This window comes from Eriocheir sinensis, unplaced genomic scaffold (assembly GCF_024679095.1).
Source record: "Eriocheir sinensis breed Jianghai 21 unplaced genomic scaffold, ASM2467909v1 Scaffold66, whole genome shotgun sequence".
Classification (NCBI taxonomy): Eukaryota; Metazoa; Arthropoda; class Malacostraca; order Decapoda; family Varunidae; genus Eriocheir; species Eriocheir sinensis.
The window spans coordinates 521,991-543,917 of NW_026112009.1; the positions used below are offsets into that span (position 1 = coordinate 521,991).

The 21,927-nt window shown below is 42.0% G+C and overlaps 1 protein-coding gene across 1 annotated transcript; it reads left to right on the plus strand.

The window, feature by feature from the left end:
- The first annotated feature begins 253 nt into the window (after window positions 1-253).
- On the plus strand, window positions 254-20,527 carry LOC126993726 (protocadherin Fat 1-like). The gene is made up of 11 exons (XM_050852901.1): window positions 254-667; window positions 890-1,103; window positions 1,696-1,890; window positions 2,760-2,898; window positions 4,968-5,131; window positions 5,996-6,204; window positions 7,162-7,306; window positions 8,693-8,854; window positions 19,315-19,466; window positions 19,661-19,862; window positions 20,502-20,527. The coding sequence occupies exons 1-11, from the start codon at window positions 308-310 to the stop codon at window positions 20,525-20,527; spliced, it is 1,968 nt and encodes a 655-aa protein (XP_050708858.1). The 5' UTR covers window positions 254-307.
- Window positions 20,528-21,927: the final 1,400 nt, after the last annotated feature.

Below are 21,927 nucleotides of genomic sequence, written 5' to 3' on the forward strand. Positions count from 1 at the left end.
TCTGGATACATTATTGAACCATTAACACTTTGACATGACACTTAATGAATGTCTGCCAGTTTTGTTGATCATAAGTACATGAAGTGGTTGCTGCCTTCTGTTTCCCTGCCTGCCTTGACAACTTATCACTAGAAAACATGTACACAGACATTTCTCATGATGTTCATAAGATGTGTGTGTGTGTGTGTGTGTGTGTGTGTGTGTGTGTGTGTGTGTGTGTGTGTGTGTGTGTGTGTGTGTGTGTGTGTGTGTGTGTGTTTGCATTATTCATTATCCCTGCCAACACATTTTTTTCATTTTTCCCTCCATGCACTTGCATGAACCTTGTTATATAAAACAGTTTTTATATGGTACTGGTGAGGTGTTTAGTCTGAGTATGTTGGCATTTACTGGTCCAGCACTGCTTCCCTCACTGGTCTTAGCACACAAAGGTAATGGTGTCGCCCTGTGTCCAGGCGTCGTCCAGACCACTGCCCTGCTGGACTACGAGGCCTCCGCCAGCCACAACCTGACGGTGCGGGCGCGGGACCCCTTCACCGGGGGCCACACGGACACCCACGTCACAGTCGCAGTCACGGACGTCAATGACAACCCGCCGGAGTTCAGCCGTTCCGTCTTCAAGGGAGACGTGTCGGAGGCTGCATCACCGGGCCACGTGGTGCTGCAGGTAAATTACTTCAGCAAATATTACAGGTTTTTCCACTTTTTTTAATATGAAAATTTGACCATAAACTCTTTCATAAATATTGATTCCCATTCACTGCCTAGTAACATTTCATTGTTAATCAATCAAAATGGATCTTATGCATAAGTTTGATAAGCTGATCGAAAAATCAAGAGTTTGAATTCTTTTGCATTGTCAAGACACCTTCACCCTCTGCCTGTACAGGTCTCGGCAAGTGACGTGGACACGGGGCCGGGCGGTTCAGTGCGCTACTCGTGTGTCATGGAGTGTGGCAGCTTTGAGGTGCGTGCCCTGGACGGTGCCGTCACACTCACCAAGGAGCTGGATGCAGAGACTGAGGCTCAACACGTGCTGACTGTGCTGGCCACGGACTCAGGCATACCCCAGCTCTCCTCCACCGCCACAGTGGTTATTGACGGTAAATTACATGTAGACAGTAAACACTTATATAGCCAGACTAGTTGGGCCAAAGGCAAGTTGTATGCATGAAGTTTCCATATGCTTGAGGTACTGAACGTTATGGCTGACAAAGAAGGTATATTCCGCACCAGCTGGTTTTTAGAGTGGGTTCTCAACCTTGGTATGCATCCAGACAGTAAATTAAGTAATAGAAAAAATATGAATATAGAAAACCACTTTTTTCGATTATAAATATTTGATTAACATCCTGCCAACTCTGGGCAGGACACGCACGAAGGAGGGGGCAGAACAAGTGGACAACAGTAACTACAGTATATCTAGGGTCATATTCTTAAACATTGCAGCACCCAAGCGCTCATGTTTGACTAGGCTTGCATAGGAGTTGTGGTTATTTCCATGGGTAGCTTTCTGACCCCGATAATAGTCGACCCTTTTTCTGTGCCTCGAACCTGAAAAAACACTCCTAGGAAACCGACTTAGCTCCATTTTGGCCTTTGGAAATAGTTGATGTGAAGGGTGGAAGCCTCAGACCACACCGACCCTATAGTCGTGTTTTGTTAAGCCTGGCCAGATGTTTTCTTTGCCTACAGTTGTGGACTTCAACGACAACCCTCCAGCGTGGCGCCAGGACAGCTACTCCTGCCGCGTGTCGGCCGAGGCCCAGCCCGGCCATGTGGTCACCTCGGTGTCTGCCACTGACCCAGACGCTGGTCAGGTCACGCCGCTCAGTTATGCCATTCACTCGGGAGACCGAGACGCCATCTTCAAAATGGATCAGCTGACTGGTAAGGTTCATGTACGCGTATAGATGACTAGACTTAAACCTTCAACAATGGCCATCGTTTATTTAATCAAACCCGGCTCGGTCCGCACAGACGGCCATCATTCATTTAATCAGACTCTTTCGCGCCACTAATTTGAATGTTTAGATCAAATTTGGCAGGTTCTGTGACTTGCCGAGGTGTCTGCCAGCATAACTATCTGACCCACGTAGATTTGAAATAAGATCATTAGTCCTCACTGAACAGCCCTGGAACCGTAAGATAAGAAAACACTGGGAAACACAGGACAGGATAGAGAGTGAAGATCATTCTGAGTACAAGGATAACAGTGACGAAAACATTGAGAGTAGTGACAGGCAGGCCGTTGCCCGCTCATCGACATACTTATACTTAATTACACTATAAGATGTAAATAAATAAAAATAGTGAAAGCATGCAGTAGTGAGAGTGACCTAGAGAGTGATGGTGTAATTTCATTATCTGTGCTGCACTCTAGCCCAGCAAGTGCTCCAGCGTGACTATTACACAACGTATCGCAATTTGGATTTCACCGCTGTCTTCAGGGAGTTAAGACGCTTCATACAATGTGAATAAACAACAACAAAATAGCAGCTGTTTTTACCCGTATCCAGGGACCATTTAGTGAAAACAATACCTGTCGTTTAAGGGTTAAGGAAGCTTGAAGTTTGGAGGAAATTTTTTTGACATTTTCAGGGATACGTGTTGGAAAGAAAAGCCGTTGTTTTGATGAAGGGTTGAAGGCACGATTGTTTGCTCCTGCAGTGACCAGAGTGGTGCAGGAAGAGGAGATGGAATGTGTTGGCTTGAGAATGGTGAATTTTAACTATTGAAAGGTGGATCTTTTTCCCCAGGTGTGTTGACGGTGACGGCCCCACACAAGCTCAAGGACGTGGCCTCCCTCACCCTGAACCTGTCTGTGAGTGACGGGGTGCACGCGGCCTTCACCGGCCTGCACGTCTCGGGGCTGGCCTCCAACCACCACGCGCCGAGGTAACCTTTTAGTATGGTCTTTGGGTACAAATGCTGTGATGGCCGTGTTTAAGGCTGTGATGGCCGTGTTTGAGGCTGTGATGGCCGTGTTTAAGGCTGTGATGGCCGTGTTTGAGGCTGTGATGGCCGTGTTTGAGTGTGATGGCCGTGTTTAAGGCTGTGATGGCCGTGTTTAAGGCTGTGATGGCCGCGTTTAAGGCTGTGATGGCCGTGTTTAAGGCTGTGATGGCCGTGTTTAAGGCTGTGATGGCCGTGTTTGAGTGTGATGGCCGTGTTTAAGGCTGTGATGGCCGTGTTTAAGGCTGTGATGGCCGTGTTTGAGGCTGTGATGGCCGTGTTTGAGTGTGATGGCCGTGTTTAAGGCTGTGATGGCCGTGTTTAAGGCTGTGATGGCCGTGTTTAAGGCTGTGATGGCCGTGTTTAAGGCTGTGATGGCCGTGTTTAAGGCTGTGATGGCAGTTTTTGAGGCTGTGATGGCAATTTATGAAGCCGCTAACATTAACGTCATCTTTTTTACGATATATGAGACAGTCAAAAAGGTCAACCGAAAGTCTTTTATCTTAAGGTTTTCACACCAGTCAGTTGGCATGAAAGCATTGATAAAGGACAGCAAGGGAAATATCACTGTGGCAGAGTCCAAAGAGGTTGAAAACACTCAATTATCTTAACCCCTTGACTGCGGATTTCCTACCAGAAGACATCACCAAGCTACAGGAATGGAACAAAAAGTGGCTGCTACAATTCAATGAAGAAAAATGCAAAGTCATGCACCTTGGGAGTGGATATCCAGCATACCAATACCACATGGGAACACTCCACTATCCACCACAGAGGCAGAGAAAGACCTGGGAGTATATGTTACCAGGCTACCAGTGAAGGCCAAACCCGTGCCAATCTCAGCAGACGGGTTAAGGTTATCACACCAGTCAGTCAGCATGAAAATAATTATAAAAGACAGTGAGAGAAATATCAATATGGCATCCTTTAAAGAGTCAAGGCAGTCAGTTACCTTTAAGTTTTCACAAGAGCAGTCAATATGAAAACAGTAATAAAAGATAGCAAGGGATATACCTTCTTCTCAGTGTGGCAGATTTTAAGGAGGCCCAAGACAGTCAGCTATATTCAAGTTTTCATATTGTTCTCTCCCATCTCACCTTGTAAGGCACTGATAGGTAGACAGCATGTATAATAAGCAATGCCAGCAAAGTCCTCAAGTAGCCCAGTCAGCCACAAACACCCAGACCTTACCTAGGCATTATAGCAGGAAATGAGCACTGTCTTTGGAACATAGTACAACATTGCAATACCTATCATATATCCTATTCCTACCAAACAGTGCCATACAACCTCACTGTCTGTTTATACTCCTCTCTCTACGGAGCTTACCTGGAGGAAAATTCTTCTCAACCTTCTCATCAACCATTGGAACACACTACATTGCACTACCTACCAAGCAGTGCCGTACAACCTCAGTGTCTGCTTATACTCAGGTTTAATCGCACTCTACAAATCTTACATGGCGGAAAACTCTTCTCCTTAACCTTCTCATCAACCATTGGAACACACTACATTGCACTACCTACCACACATCCTACCAAACAGTGCCATACAACCTCAGTGTCTGTTTATACTCCTCAGGTTTAATCGCACTCTTTACAAATCTTACATGGTGGAAGACTCTTCTCCTTAACCTCCTCATCAACCATTGGAACACACTACATCGCCCTGCCTACCACACATCCTACCAAGCAGTGCCGCACAACCTCAGTGTCCGTATATCCTCCTCGGGTTTAATCACACTATGAAGACTACATGGAGAAAAACTCTTCTCCTCAACCTTCTCATCAACCATTTGAACACACTACATCGCACTACCTTTTACACGTCCTATCTAGCGATCCCATACAACTTCAGTGTCTGTTAATGCTCCTTGGGTTTAATCACACTCTTTAAGATGCCTACATGGAGGAAAACTCTTCTCCTTAACCTTATCATCAACCATTGGAACACACTACATTGCACTAGCTATCATACATCATACAACCTCAGTGTCTGTTTATATTCCTCAGGTTTAATCGCACTCTATATGAAGCTTACGTGGAGGAAAATTCATCTCCTGGCCAGCTAGTCATCAACCTGGTGGCCACGGACCTTGATGCCTGGGACCTGGGCAAGCTGCAGTACACCATCCTGCACCAGACTTCAGAGGGAGCCTTCACCGTGGACAAAGAAGGTAGAGAGAGACATTGGTTGGTATTCTTAGACAATTTCATTTCTCACATCAACTATTTCCTAAAGGTCAAAGAGGGGATCAATCAGGTTATAATGAGTGTTTCTTTAGGTTCACGGTACAGAAGAAGGGTCAAACTAACACCGGGGCCTTAAAACTACCCCTGGAAATGTGCAAAACTCCTACGAAAGCCTTGTCAAATATGTGAACTTGGGAGACAAAATGTTTAGTAATACGGCCCATTGAATTTGCTTGTACTATACTTTTGAAATTTAGGTTCTTGCAGTAAGAGATTTCATTTGAAGGTTTGATGTATGAATGTTGTTGTTGATAGTATTAGTAGGAGTAGTCGTAGGAGGAGAGGTAGTAGTAGTCATAGTAGTAACAGTAATGGTAGCAATAAAAGGTTAAGGAGAAAAAAAAAATGGAAAATATGCTGCTCTTCCAGTCATATTTTATTGAAGTTTTCCCTGAGACAGCATTACAATAGCTTGTATATTTACCTACATTTTAAACCTCAAGGAACCACATCACTAGAGCATACTGTTGTGAGGCTTTGAATGAAAGATACCCTAAACTTACCCTAACCTAACAAAACGCCGATGATTACCAAACAAGTACCATATGTCTTGACTCGGAAAAATCACATATGCGTCCTTACTAATGAGACTTTCTATGTAACCCGAAATTGGCCTCTCTTTTGGCCACTCTTTACTTTTATCTTTTTTTAGGAGCAGCATTTAGCGGGCTTTTTTGCTATTCTTTTCTTTTATGCTCTTCAGCTGCTTCCTTTCCTGTAAAAAAAAAAATAAAATAAAAAAGTAACATCTTTGTAATTTATACTATACAAACTTCACCCCTTCCCAGGCAACCTATACACTGAGACACCTCTGGATCGCGAGTCCCTGCCCATGCACAGCCTCAAGGTGTCTGTGATGGACGAGGGGGGCCGGGCCAGCTTCACGGCGGTGCGTGTGACCGTCCGTGACAAGAACGACAACCCACCAGTCTTCATGTTGCCAGAGTATCAGGCGAACATCAACACTGACGTGGCTCCCAGGACAACCATTCTCAAGGTGGGGAACACTGGGCAGGGAGGAGTTAGGCCCCGTTCACACTGTGCCGACTCTGGACCATGACAACCGAGTGACTTTTAGGCCCCGTTCACACTGTGCCGACTCTGGACCATGACAACTGAGTGACTTTTAGGCCCCATTCACACTGTGCCGACTCTGGACCATGACAACCGAGTGACTTTTAGGCCCTACTCACACTGTGCCGACTCTGGACCATGACAACTGAGTGACTTTTAGGCCCTACTCACACTGTGCCGACTCTGGACCATGACAACCGAGTGACTTTTAGGCCCCATTCACACTGTGCCGACTCTGGACCATGACAACTGAGTGACTTTTAGGCCCCATTCACACTGTGCCGACTCTGGACCATGACAACCGAGTGACTTTTAGGCCCCATTCACACTGTGCCGACTCTGGACCATGACAACCGAGTGACTTTTAGGCCCCATTCACACTGTGCCGACTCTGGACCATGACAACTGAGTGACTTTTAGGCCCTACTCACACTGTGCCGACTCAGCATCTGGCGATCGTTCCTAGACCTCTCCATCACAGTTAGAGAGGCCAGTGACGCAGGTGAAGGAGTTAACAGTGAAGAATAGTTTGAGAATACATGCAGTGGTTCCAGAATACCCTTACCTAACTTTAGATCTTGTTTGTTATACTTTCTCCATGCTTGCCATCACAGTTTGGGGCCAGTGACGCAGGTGAAGAAGTAAACGGTGGAAAATGCTCTGAAAATACGGGCAGTGGCTCCATATGTTACCCTTACCTAACTACAGATTTCAGTTGTTATACTTTCTCCCTGCCCACCATCACAGTTAGAGAGGCCAGTGACACAGGTGAAGGAGTTAACAGTGAAGAATAGTTTGAGAATACATGCAGTGGTTCCAGATTACCTTTACCTAGCTATGGATCTCGTTTGTTATACTTTCCCCATGCTCACCATCACAGGTCGAGGCCAGTGACGCAGATGAAGGGGCAAACAGTGAAGTGAGGTACCGCATGTATGAAGCCAACAGTTCTGAGGCACTGGAGCTCTTCTCGGTCAACCCCACCACCGGCGAGGTCACCGTGGCACAGACCATCCGCAGCCGAGGTAATTCATCCACTTACTCACGGTCACGGGTGAAGAGTCGGAGTTGAGTCGCCAGAGTCGAACCTGAGTCTTAATATTTCCCTAACATGTTCATTTTCCATTTCTATTTTCTCAGTCATAATTTTTCTTTGTAAGTTTGTATGTCAGTCTTCTGAGTCTTATTATTTCTCTAACTTGTTCATTTTCTATCTCCATTTCCTCTGTGTTATCAGTTTCCTTTGTAACATTTAGTATTTCCTGCTGCCTCAAAACATTTCCTCCAACAACCTAAGGACCATATTTTTATACATTTCAGTGCCCAAGCTCACATACTTGACAAGGCTTTCGTAGGATTCCTAGGTGTTTCCATGGATACTAGTGGTAGATTGATGAAGCTTTTATAACTTGGACCTACAAAGCTACTCATTAGAATCCAATTAACCCGTCCGCTGCAATTGGCACGGATTTGGCTTTCACTGGTAGCCTGGTAGCATATACTCCCTGTGGGTAGTAGATTGTTTGTTTCCCATGTGGTATTGGTATGCTGGATATCCCCTCCCAAGGTGCATGACTTTACATTTTTCTTCATTGAATTGTAGCAGCCACTTTTTGTTCCATTCCTGTAGCTTGGTGATGTCTTCTGGTAGGAAATCTGCAGTCAAGGGGTTAACCTGGTAGCAGCGACGGGCCAAATTTCTGGCTTTACCGTGTAGCAGCGATGGGCCAAATTTGTGCCATGATATAAACCCCCCCAAAATAGATGATACATAAACTGATCACAAATGCATTGATATATATTATGAAATGGTTTGTGTGAGAGATGATTTTTTCTCAATTTTCTCGCTAAGAGGGACCAATAACAAACATGATCCCCGCTGCTTCCCGGGTTAATCTTTCTCAGCCTTTGGAAATACCTGATGTGAGAGTCAGAAGTGTATAATACTGATCTGAGGCGCCTTACACTTCCTGCTGTCTGCTAATGCTCCGCCAGGCTGTGTCATCTTCGTGCACAAGTACTACATCTACCTCTCCAAAATTACACATGCTTTCTTTATATTCTTTACTGATGCGGGTCCAGAGCGTGTCTGGGTTAGGATAATTACTACAGCGAGCATTTTTATATCTTGAGCCGTCTGCTTTACTGTAAAAAAATTGAGCTTGAATGCACAAGTGAGTAGCGGGCTTTTTTTTTTTTTTTTTTACCTTGTACTGGTTTGTCTACTGTAAAAAAAAAAGGTCCACAAATAGCATTAAAATTTCATATTTTTGTACCTTTTTTTTTTTTTTTTTTTTTTTTCTGTCTCCTTTACTCTAAAAAGTGTGAGTTTGGATGCACAAGTGATTATCGTATATAGAGAGACTGTTCCATTAGTTCCATAAGTATCAGTGAACTCCCAAATGTTACAGAAAATGAGGTGTACCAGTTTTTCATCCGTGGCGAGGACAGCGGCTCCCCCCAGCACCACTCCGACGTGCCCGTCACCATCTTCCTGCTGCCCCCTCATGAGAACCCCCCGCACTGCGCCAGGAAGTATGCACAGTTCTTCATCAGGGAGGACGCCCCCATCGGTGAGCACCCACAGCTATCAGTAATATGACACACACACACACACACACACACACACATAAAAAATAAGATAAAATTAAAAAGTCACTGGTAAAATGCATATTATTTAAGAAAATACAAGGAAGGAAACAATATGCAGATCACTTGGCACACACACACACACACACACACACACACACACACACACACACACACACACACACACACACACACACACACAGGCATTTGATAAGAGACTGATGTGGAAATTAGAAAATAGAGGAGGATTGGGAGAAAAATGACTATGGATGAAAAATTACCTGACAAACAAAGAAATGAGAACCGTGTTGAAAGGTGAGATATCAGAATGGAGAACGGTCACAAGTGACGTTCCACAAGGGTCAGTGTTAGCGAATATTATGTTTTTAATATTTATAGATGATATGCCAGAAAAAGTAAAGAGTTACAAGGGTATGTTTGCAGATGATGCCAAACTGCTTAGAAAAATAAGAGATGAAGATGATGATTGTAATAAACTACAGGAAGATTCCAATGAGATACATGAATGGAGTAAAAAATGGGAAATGAAGTTCAATGAAAAGAATTGTCACACAATGAAAATGGGCAAGAGTAAAAATAGAGCAAGTGGAGTGTGTAGGATGGGAGGGACAATCATCGATACAGTGAAGGAAGAAAAAGACTTAGGAATTATAATACAAGATACACTAACATTTGAGAAGCACATAAATAAGATATTTGGAGAAACATATATACCGTATTTCTCGCCATATAAGACTCACTGACGTATAAGACACCTATAATTTGGCAAGATATATTTAAAAAAAAAAAAAAAAATTTCCCTGAACTTAATGTGTGTGCAGTATCACATTTGGCCACCTTACTTACAATTATGACTATGATACCGTATGTTGCTTTGTGCCCTTCTCTGTGTTCAAAGTGTTCCACTGTTTGTTGAAGAATTACAGTGCTCTTACCCCGAGCAGCTGTGACTTTGAAATGGTAAACAAAAGGGTTGGTTGGTAAATTCACTCACTGCACAGTGTGCAGGCGGTAACTTTCATTGTGCTACTGAAGGAACTAATCACACGGGGATGCTACGTTCGATGGGCCATCTTGGTCTTGATCTTGACTTTCAGGGACTGTATACCTACTTTCAAGTAGAAATAGATGTTGATTAACCCCTTAATGACGATGATGCCGCTGGCATCATATAGTTCTATCAGACATGGGCAACGAGCATGACGCCAGTGCTGGAGAGTGAGAAGCTTTCCAAAATTTGAAGGGCGCGTGTAACTATAGGTCTCTGTTGATGCTGAGTGACTAACTGGCACCTCTTTTGTTCTTGCGATGTCCCCCACCACCATTCCGTGCAAAAAATAGTCTACAGTTCCTGCCTACACATCATGGCGTCTGTAGATCAATTCTGTTCCCTCAGCCGTCCTTTTTTGGCGGTCTTCTTTTAGTTTCTACTTGTAGTGTGCGTACTGAGCGTAGTCTTGACACCTCCACTGATTTACGTGATGTTCAAGATGGACCAGTATCTAGTTCAAAGGAGTGGGAGCAGAAGTTGTAATTTTTTGGGAATCATGGAATTCCAGCTAAACGGTCTGTCCAAATAATAATCTGATTTCACAGTTGAATTTTGCGGATGATTCTTTACAACTTTTATTCAATGCGATTCATTCCAGAATGAATCGCATTTGCAAAAAATATTTTTCGAGTTTCACTGCAACTTTGGCTCTCCGTAGGCATTAAATTTCCGGGTCAAAGTGGAATGGAAGTGTTGGATAGAAGTGATTTAATCGAGACTGAAGGGAGGAGGCAACTAAGAGGACACAGTAAGAAACTGAGAAAGAGGACTTGTTTGAAAGACCTAAAGAAGTTCAGTTTTCCATACAGGAGTGTGAATACATGGAATGGACTTAGCAAAGACGTTGTTGAAGCAAGCAGTGTCCATAAAATGAAGGAAATTCTGGACAAATATAGAGAGTCTAACTGCTACAAATTCAGAATTGGACACTCCGTAAGACAAAAACACACATTCACTTCAATAGAGTTAAGTCGACATTTAGTGTGTGCTCGCATTGAGTTGAGTCTGCGTGTCACCAGTAGCGGTTAACATTTAAAAAAAAAATATTATTAACTTTCTCTCATCACCTGTAGCAGATAACATCGAATAAAAAAATGAATCGTATCACATTGCTCTTGTTCGATGTCACATCTGGAATATCAGATTTAGCGGCTTGATATCTGTCTAATAAATAAACTTCGTTAACTCCGTCATTCGGAGACCACCTCTGCTTCCTAAAGAATCTTTCAAAATCATCATTAGATTCAGACGCTTGAAGCATAAGATCCAATAGCACGCGAATGATGTGTCTCTCAACAGTGTTATCGGCTGAAGCTCGTAGTGTTCGATCGATGAACGATGTGACATCTTTATAATTTTTACCCTTCACTAACGCTCGTATCGTGCGACTTATCACCGACCCATTATTCCATGCGTCAACGTCTTTAATACTAGTGGTGGTGGTGGTATCATCATCATTATTAGCATCATCATCGTCGTCATTCTCCTCCTCCTCCTCCTCCTCTTCGGAAGTTGAAGAGTCATCATGCCGGCGTCGCCGCCGCTGGTGTTCTTCGTCTCCGAATCCTCCTACCTCTTTTTTCTTGGTGTAATTCCACCATCGATTTTTAACGAGTCAGCTGCCTGCGGGGCAGATTAGCCACCCACCAGTGGGAGAGAGACAATGCATCATGAAGTAATAAGCGCTCTGGAACATACCCGTTGTGAAAACGACATTTTTTCAAGTGATAAAATAGAATGGAGATAGCGAGTCAACATTAGCAGGTTGTCGTGACTTATTGGTAACTTAGAGACATCAACGGAATTGGGAAGATAGACGATATCATCTGCTTGTTCGTCTCGGATGGGCATGTTCATCGTTTTGTGTTCAACGATAGATTTTAAAGCTTTGATTAATTCTCGACGCTGAGATTCAATGGTTTGATTTTTGTTATGTCCTTCTCCTTTCTTATTGCTCTTCTTCTCAAACTCCATATGGGTCAGCGAGTTCGCAGACGCTTCATCTATAATTAATTTTTAGTGGTAATAGAACCATACACGAAGATGATCTTAACCAATGTCTATCTTCTCTGTACACCAAAATGTCTGTCGATATGTTACAACGTCAAACTAAATTTGAAAAGATTCACTTTTAACCTTATCTAATGACGAATGGAAAATGATGTCGAAAGAAATATTAGATAAGTGTTTATTCTTCACTGGATCAACCGGATCTAACAACGGAACTAATGATGATCCTTTGTATCAATTCCATTTAAAAGGTAACAAGAAAATGTTTGTTAATTCATTATCTGATGCTAAACACATCATTTCTGAGTTAGAAAAGCAAATCGACAAGACCATCGAATACAAGCAATTGTTAGCTTCGGAGGTGTGTGATGGAGTGACTCTGACTTAAACAATCATAATGATCTTTTGGCTTTAACAGAACGCGGTTCAAGAATTTTCCAGTTCGACCGCATGATCAAATATTTGATTGGTCAATTTTCATTTTTCAAAAAGCTAACTGCTAGATACCTGTGTGAGTGAGATCTAATAAATGGATTATCATACCAATGTCTAATAAATATATAACAATATCTCTTATAAATGGATGGATTATCTTAACAATGTTTCTAATGAATGGATTCTTGTAACAATGTCTCTAATAAATGGAATAACCTAACAATGTTTCATTTCTAAAAATATTTGAGTTTGAATTTTTTTTTGGAATCATCCCCTTTAGAGTGTTAACAGAATCAGTCTCCGGAAAACTAAACACACATTCACTTCGATTGAGATCTCTAACATTGCAGCATTAAAATAGGACTTAAGACTCTTAGATGTGCACTGTTGTGCTATGAGTTCGCTGTGAATAACGGGGAAGAATTGTTCGTCCGTAACACTGGGATCTTGTTGCCCGCATAAGTTGAGGTACAAGATAATAAACAGATCCATTACTTTGGCGCAGTAACTCATATTTCTCATATTGTCCAAACCCATTATTGTTTGTTGTTGCATCCTTCCATTCGATTTTAATAAACCTGTTAGAATAGTCATTATTGTATCATTAATAGATCCCATGTCGTTATTTTTAGAAATTTTATGATTAAAGTCCCATCTATTCAACGCTCCGTTTAAACTGTCAATACATTTTAAGATATTTTGACCGTAAGTCGAGGAAGTAGAACAGGATTCAGTTACAGCGAGACATGAAGACGACGACGACGACGACTCATTAATCTTTTCAGCTGTTGTGGTGTCCGAGGCAACCGACGGTGATACTTTCGACTTATTAAAAAACAGGATAGCTTCCGCCACAGCCTCGTCATCTATGTTACTAATCAAAGAACGTACGGAAGGAGAATCCACCTCGCTCTTCTTACAACTCAGGGGAGCGGGTTGAGTGTTTCGTAACATATCCACAACATCTATGTCCCCAATTTCAAATTTTGTGGTTTGTTGTTCTTCTTTGGATTCTGTGATGGGTAATTCTCGTGAACTGGAACATGCTTCCTCGGTTTTTGGATTTCTTGTAATCCCAAAAACATTTTTCAACTCACGCTCTAACCTTAATGAATTGTTAAGTGGAATCCCACCCAAAGTATGTTCCGAAAAATAGATGTGTTTGGAACGCCGCACGCAATCATGTATGGAAGTGTTAGCATGTCTGGTGTTGACAGTTCCAAACATCTTTTGATTGTAGCAACTAAGAGTTAACATAGCTAATACATTAGCCGCCACGTTCGCTGCCATGGGAAATCTTTCATTGTAGTCTGTTGATATGTTTATCGACCATCGATCTTGTCAAGTACTCTTTTTTAATCTTATCGTAACTCGATTTTCTAGGTTGTAGAGTGCCGAAGCACGGATGCATCTGCTCCATTGTTGTCTTCAGGGATCCTTTACGTTTCTGGTTGACGTACATGTTGTTCAAAGTGTTGTTGTCGACAGATTGAATGAATTCTAAAAATGTTGATTTCATGGTCTCACCGAACAGGGTAGATGCCCATTCTAACTTTTCATTAGAGGGTTTGCACCTTTTCTTAATTTCACTAATGTAAAACATTTTAGTAGGATAACTATTAAATCGGTTTGTCGAAGAATCATTGTACATTCCTTTAATTTCCATTTTGTTGTTAGTCCCGTACCTAATTCTTAACTTTGTTAATAAGATGATATTCGCGGTTGCTCTACCGCACATCCATGCAAACAAACACAGGAAAGTCGGATTTGTAATCATAACCGATCTTCGAGAACCGTTAAAAATGTTAATCTCTAACAAGCGTTCAGCAGTGCAACAACTAATAAACATCAGCGACAAGACAACAGAAGAAGATTCTGTCGTACCTAGTGTCAAGAAGATACTGCTAGAAGAAAAGAAACAAAATAAAACACCAGGTGAATTCACCAGGATGATACTTAAGTTGCAAGACATCAGACACAATTTGATAAGAAATCTACTTAACATTATCAAAGCCTATAAAATCAACACGTATCTCACCAATAATTCACTCAAAGAAACTATGTATGAAAATATCTTCACGGCTGCTATTCCGTTCTCTTCTGTGTTCGCAAGGTTCTTGTATGACGACATCGAAGGTTATGGTGCACACCTACAAGCTGTGTTAGCAGAATTAAAACTTTGATTCAATAAAATATATATTTATAACTAACATGTCTTAATAGCCAAAAAGTGGGGTCCGGTATTTTACGTCTCCATGCAAGACAAAAGCAATGACTTATGCTTTAATTTCGCAACATGTGGATGAGGGATACACGAACTAAACTACATGGCATGTGAGGTAAACAAAGTGTATACACAAGGTATCGACAGAGTGGGGTCCGGATCTACATAGGGGTATACACAAGGTATCGACAGAGTGGGGTCCGGATCTACATAGGGGTATACACAAGGTATCGACAGAGTGGGGTCCGGATCTACATAGGGGTATACACAAGATATCGACAGAGTGGGGTCCGGATCTACATAGGGGTATACACAAGATATCGACAGAGTGGGGTCCGGATCTACTCTCGTAATGAGAAGGTAAAAAATATTATATATGAATAAGTTTACTTGAGGTAAGTGATTACAGCTAAATCAAAATGTAACATTAACTTTTAAGTCAAAATGAATTTAAATATGATGATGTTGCAACCAAACACACTACAATGATGTAATTTCCTTGGTATTTAAATGCTCATCAAATCAGTCCGTTTCTCTTAGTGTTACTCCGACACCACGCTCTCTAACTTCCGGAGTTTCGTCCCTACAGTGACAGACGCTGAAGGTTTGATGAAAATTCTCAACATACCGATTCAATACCGATATTGGCGGTGTTGTACACCACCTTACGAGTCAAGTCTCTGGAAAGAAGGTGAACTCCAAAATTTCTTGTTGGATCTGAAAACTGTTGATCGCCTCTACCACATCTCTACGTATGGTTGCAAGTACAATCTGGTGGCACGTGAGAATCGGAAGCACCGAAAGACACAATTGAAAAAAAGGACCGTCAAATGCCGTCAAATGTGTCGAGAACTCCGTCCAATTTTGATCTAGCGAAGTTTGCTACTGTCTCGCTACTTGTCAATTCACCGTTGCCAGCAACGAGTAAAGTCAGCCGAGACCCTGTGAGCCACTGCACCTCGCAAGCAGCTCACCCCCCACCGTGTTGAACCCCACCGCCCAACACCCGAGCCGAGAAACTCTCGGCTAACTGGCCGGGAGTGACCCGATGAGGTGTTCCCCCCCCCTAAAAAGTCCACTTACGGCTCAAACCGGGCGACCGGACCGCCCGATTCTGCACCTGTTAGGGATGAAATGCGTGACGCGAGCGCGCCGATATCGTGAGTTACCACTGAAAGTCAGAATGCGACGCTACCTCCTACCGATTCCGAGCGTAGGGGTGACTGAACTATTTTTACAGATGGGTTTCGGTCACGACGGTCGACGATTTGGACCATTCGGGAGGGAAAATCGATCGCGCTCGTCATCCAATATTGCTTAAAGCACTTCGCTACACGCTAGATGCACTACTAAGGTGACTTAGAACCGTCGCTGGTAACGCTGGGGAGGTCGTCGTCAAAAACCCCCCATAGCCTGTACACCCCCGCTGACCCTCCAACCCCTACATCTCTTAATTTTAGGAATCGGACGTTCTCAAACACACATTTACTTTATATATATATATATATATATATATATATATATATATATATATATATATATATATATATATATATATATATATATATATATATATATATATATATATATATATATATATATATATATATATATATATATATATACACTAACAGAATCGGACGCGATGAAAGACCAAACCAGACTTGTGTACTATCAGAAACGGACGATCCGAAAGACACGCACACCCATTCACCTCGAAAGAGTTTAGATGACACCTCGACATTTCAATGTCATCTAACCTTAACCGAGGTGAATGTGTTTTAATCTTCCGAGCTTCGATTCTGTTAACACTCAAGTTAAGAATTGGATGCATCTCAAGAGAAAAACACACATTCACCTTAATAGAGTTTAGACGACAATCAAATGTCATCTAACCTTAACCTAGGTGAATGTGTGTTTTATTCTTCCGGACATTACTAATCAGTTAACACTCAAGTTAAGAATTGGATACATCTCAAGAAAAACACACATTCACCTTAATAGAGTTTAGACGACATTCAAATGTCATCTAACCTTAGACGATATTCAAATGTCGTCTAACCTTAACCGAGGTACTGAATGTCGTCTAACCTTGTATGAGGTGAATGTATCTTTATCTTCCGAAGCTTTCGATTCTGAATCTAGTTCGTACTGAATGTCATCTAACCTTGTGTGAGGTGAATGTATATCTTTGTCTTCTGAAGCTTCCGATTCTGAATTTAGTTCGTACTGAATCCGGAGCTTCCGATTCTGTTAACACTCAAGTTAAGAATTGGATGCATCTCATGAGAAAAACACACATTCACCTTAATGGAGTTTAGACGACATTCAAATATCATCTAACCTTAGACGATATTCAAATGTTGTCTAACCTTAACTGAGGTGAATATATGTTTTAGTCTTCCGAAGCTTCCGATTCTGTCAACACTTAAATTAAGAATTGGATGCATCTCAAGAGAAAAACACACATTCACCTTAATGGAGTTTAGACGACATTCAAATGTCATCTAATCTTAACCGAGGTGAATGTGTGTTTTAGTCTTCCGGAGCTTCACATTTTAACAATACTGTTACATACTATGTAATAGTTGCTTAACACTCAAATTGCATCACAAGAAAAACACCTTAATATAGTTTAGACAACATTCATTGACTCGAGTGTACAGAATGTAAAGTAAGAAGTGGATACATCACAAGACAAATATTTGATTTGATAATTTTACTACATGGGCGACAATCATATTTACATCTGGAGATGGTTGGCAAGGCCACACCACAAAGTGTTGTAATCTTCCGTAGCTTTCGACTCCGATGTACAAATTACAAATGTCTTTTTGCCAAATAGTGGGGTCAGTCATTTTACGTTTCCGTGCAAGACAACTTCACTGACTTGTGCTTAAATTTCGCAACATGTGGATGAGGGATACACGAACTAAACAGAGTCGGGTCCGGAATTACATGGGTGTGTACACAAGAGTGCCAATATCGTCTTACCTCGATCGAATTGAATGTGTGTTCTAATCTTTCGGAACTTCCGATTCTGACAATACTGTTACATAGTAGTAACCTAAACAGTCAAATTAAGACGAACTACAGAGTCGGGTCCGGATTGACATAGGGGTGTACACAAGAGTGCAAATGTCATCTTACCTCAATCGAGGTGAATGTGTGTTCTAATCTTCCGGAACTTCCGATTCTGAAATTCTTACTTAGAGTGTTAAGCTAACTATGTAATAGTCCTTCTTTAAAGAGTGTTTTGGGAATAAAAATATTTTTTTTGATATGTCTGGGAAAAGGTAAACCTCTCCCTGACGACGTGCAATTATTGTTGTATGTTCTAAGTGTCATGAAATACAGACTGTACATGATGTTAGTCAAGAGCGCGGCAATCAATGTATTGATTTCATGAGATAATTGGGTTACCGACAAAGACGTTTGACGTTGGAAGCATATCGCCAGGATTGCGGTGTGCACAACGCCGTACCCATTACAATGTACTTGTTTCACTTCATGGACATGTTCAAAATTGAGACGATAACATTGTTGTTGAAGAATACTTCCTTTGAATTCTCAGATCTGTTGACCAAGATGAGTGACGAGAACAGTTATGATTTTTTCAGATACAGTATCTTCACGTTGAACAGTAGTCGCATCTACTTTCTGTTAAGGTTAGCGTTTTCCCATTCAGCGTTAAGAGGATTTTCATTGATCAAAGAAAACATGACGTACAACCTGACACATGCTACGGTGATTCAAAATATAATCAAATTGAACAAATGCTTACCTATACAGAATCATATCATCTACGACATCTGCAACTCCTATATGAAAATCATGACAATTGTTAACAAGAGCAGTGATATAAGTCTGGATGTTGAGTTCCTAACATTTGATACAGTTCCCAACTTCATTCAACTTATCGAGGAAGTGCCTCTTTTGAGAAATTGGATGAGTTTTAATCATTTTGCAGATGAAGAAGAAAGAAAAGGAAAAAAGAAATTACCTGTTCCACTCAACAACAAGAGTTTATACTTCCATTCTCTCTCCAACATCAACCAAAACACAGCAGTTAACTTGACGGTGAACTTCAAGAACCAAAGTTTGTTAGTTAACGTTAACCAAATTGGTTTCACACTAGGATCGTCAGAGACCGCTCAACCGATGTTTATCATGTCCAAGTCCATAGGCAATGCTGTGTTTGGTGAAGACGAATGCAGGTATCTTCGTTTGATGGAAATTCTAGACAGACCCATTACATCGAACATCATCAGTCTACTTGATGAATATCATGAGTGTTTCCATAAAGTCAGAAATATCTTAAAGATTCCTGATTGTTCATCATCGATCTTGGAAAAGATCAAGCAAGAAGTTTATCTGAAAATGGAAATTGGACACCTCGTCAAGTCCATTGAATCGAATCTGGACGCACTGTCGTCCAACATGTATTTGTGTATTGTCAAAATCTCGACATCAGATTGGATAACGTCTACAGTTTAGTGAATACATTGTGTCAAATCAGAAACGGTTTCCACGCCATTTGTTGGTTGATTCATATTTTTAAAAAGTATCATGGTCAAGAAATAGCAGAGAAGCTATTCATTCATGTTGTAGAGAAAACAGTTTGTCAAATACGGGCCTATGATGATGTTAGAGAGTACAAGAAAGCGATCTACTTTCTACAACAGTTCCTATTCCTTCCGTAGGATTCTCCTACATTGTGAGCACCTTCCCCCAGTATTGTCACATGGAGAATCACGTGTTCAACGTCTTCAACACTGCACTCAGATTAAACGCACGAGCCATCATCAACATCGCCAGAATTCCTAATGTGGCCATCAACATGGAAATGACTAACGTGACTTTCGGAGTTCCTGTTTTCTTCTTGGGTTTTGCAATGACGCCTTCCACACTTATTCAGAGTATGTGCTCAACACGCTGATGTACAACAACGTCTTTCCGGACACTATTTCAGAGACCGGTGAGAACATCTTTCATTTCTTGGCAAGGTATGGTGAATGGCCTGAGACCAACACCAAGCTAACCCGCCAGTGGAACACGCTCATCGAATGTCGGAAAGAAGAATTCGCCAGGGCTATTGAACACAGACGTGCCCTAGATGGAGCCACACCTGTCATGATAGCTGTAGCCCTGCGTAACTTAAAAGCCTTTAATTTCTTCATGTCCATCGAGCCCAAAGCAAAACTTAACACGGCTTTTGGTAATTCCAAGACTACAATGTCCTTTGTCAAAGGTATCAAACCGGTCATCGCCATCAAGATGTTACCCACACTACAGTTGTCGAAAGTCGAGAAGAAATTGGACAGAGCCAGTTCGAATACTTCCTGCATGGGATTAGCTAGTGAGAGATACGCCTTGATCGTCAACATTTTTGATTTGTTGCTTTCCTCAGGAGCTTATGTCATAGGAACGCTCAACCTAATGTTTTTTGACACTCATCTTCCTGAGCGATCCTCTAACCGTAAGTCAAGCTGCCCGTTGCACGTGGATCTCATCAACTTGGCGGCGGAATGTTTGAGAAGAAAACACTATCTAGACTTCAAGAGGGAGTTCCGGCCGATCGAATTATGAACGCAATCGTTGACAATTTCGTCAATGTTTCAAACAAGACCAGAAAAAAACATTCAGGTGCCTTTCGACAAGAACACCCACTGCAGTAGACAATTAATCGATAATTTAAATCAAAGAGGGGTACTAAGCACTTTCTCCAAATTCTGTTGAGCAATAATGCGCGTCCAGTAGCAGGTTGCACCGACATCGTCATGTGCGGTGAGAACGGTGTACCGTTGCATCCGTACACTAACCAACCGCTCTACAACGTGGACGACATAGACTTTGATATTGCAGCTCTGGCCTCCTCAATGAATTGTAGGTGCCAACCTGGATATCAAGCCGTGAAAGACGACGTTACCAACATCCCGAATTGTAAACGTGTAAGTTCTTCGACACTGTGGCATGACGATTCCAAAACATTATTCGGATGTCCAGTAATCTTTGAAATAGAGGGAAAGGAAGGTTGTCTTAGTGACCCAGCTTTGCATGTTCGTTTAAAATCGATATACGAAGATGTCGATTTAACTAACGGAGGATCAGATTATGCTGATGGTTATCTGCAGCAGACCCGACCATTATCACGGCAAATGCTGATCCTTACGATGTTCAACCCGACTTGGAGAGAGTCATCATATATTCGGTAGGTCAAGCAGTCTCACTTATTAATGTGTTCCTTAACATTGCACATTTTCTTCAGAAAACGGATGTCGATAACACTTTAGATGCATTGAAGAGTGAAATTGAGAAAGTTCGTTTACCGTATTTAGACTTGGCACAAATTATAAATATTTTAGAAAAAACTGACATGTCTGTTCTTACTAATGATCCTCACGGATTCTTGATGGGTCGCATAGTAGCTATCATCGACATTTCAGATCAATCTCTGATCCATCCTTCCTCTTCATTGATCGATCAACCCAACAAATTCGAAACGACAATGAGATGGACCAATTTAGTCGAAAAAACCTTACAGTCTAAGAAACTTACATCGATGAGATCCAACATCGATTCTTTTAATTCTAAAGAAGCTTTTAAATTAATGATGATGGACGAAGCTCAAGACGAACTTTTGATATCTGTAGTAAACGGTTTAATGCTTTGAATGCAAAAGGAGGGATGTCTGATAATTCGTAAGGTCGATTGTTGACGACGTCGCCCTTGTCGTCGACCGTTCCTTGAGGTTGCCGAGTGTTAGGAACACCAGCCCATAAAATCAGGCGCTGGTTCAAGTAACCGCACATTTTTTCTCCCTTCTTACCGACTGTGGGCGTCAACATGTTGCCTACGGCCACTGGTTCACCGGTTGTCGGATTGCGTGACATCCGGAATGCGTAACAACCCTTGCCACACGCCGTCATCTTTCTCAATACCTTGCCCGTCTCGTCGTATAAAGGAAACTCGGAGGCGTAGGACTCAGAGAAAGAACAAGCAGTCGCTCCACCAGCAACAGATACATCCACCGGGATACAGGAAAAGACATCACACTCCAACTTGGAGGAATCAAACTGAATGTCATAATACGTTGCTAATTTTTGGTGACGTTCTACCAATATTCCGGGAATGTTTTTCCATCCTTGGACTCCAAAGTCTTTCACGGTGATGAACGCATACCGGTGTGGATCCTGACGTTTCAAACTCACCAGTTCAGTTTGACGGAGTTTCTCACTAGCGTACCTAAACGCAGCTTCGGTATCAGCGTGGGTCAGCGAAGAGACAACAGCGGCGGTGGCGTCTGTCATTTCATT

Excerpts from the sequence above, each read along its gene's own strand:
- LOC126993726 (XM_050852901.1), top strand. The coding sequence starts at position 308 with ATGCACTTGCATGAACCTTGTTATATAAAACAGTTTTTATATGGTACT. Across the intron at positions 668-889 it reads CGGGCCACGTGGTGCTGCAG|GTCTCGGCAAGTGACGTGGA; the intron begins GTAAATTACTTC and ends CTGCCTGTACAG. Across the intron at positions 8,855-19,314 it reads CAGGGAGGACGCCCCCATCG|GATTCTCCTACATTGTGAGC; the intron begins GTGAGCACCCAC and ends TTCCTTCCGTAG.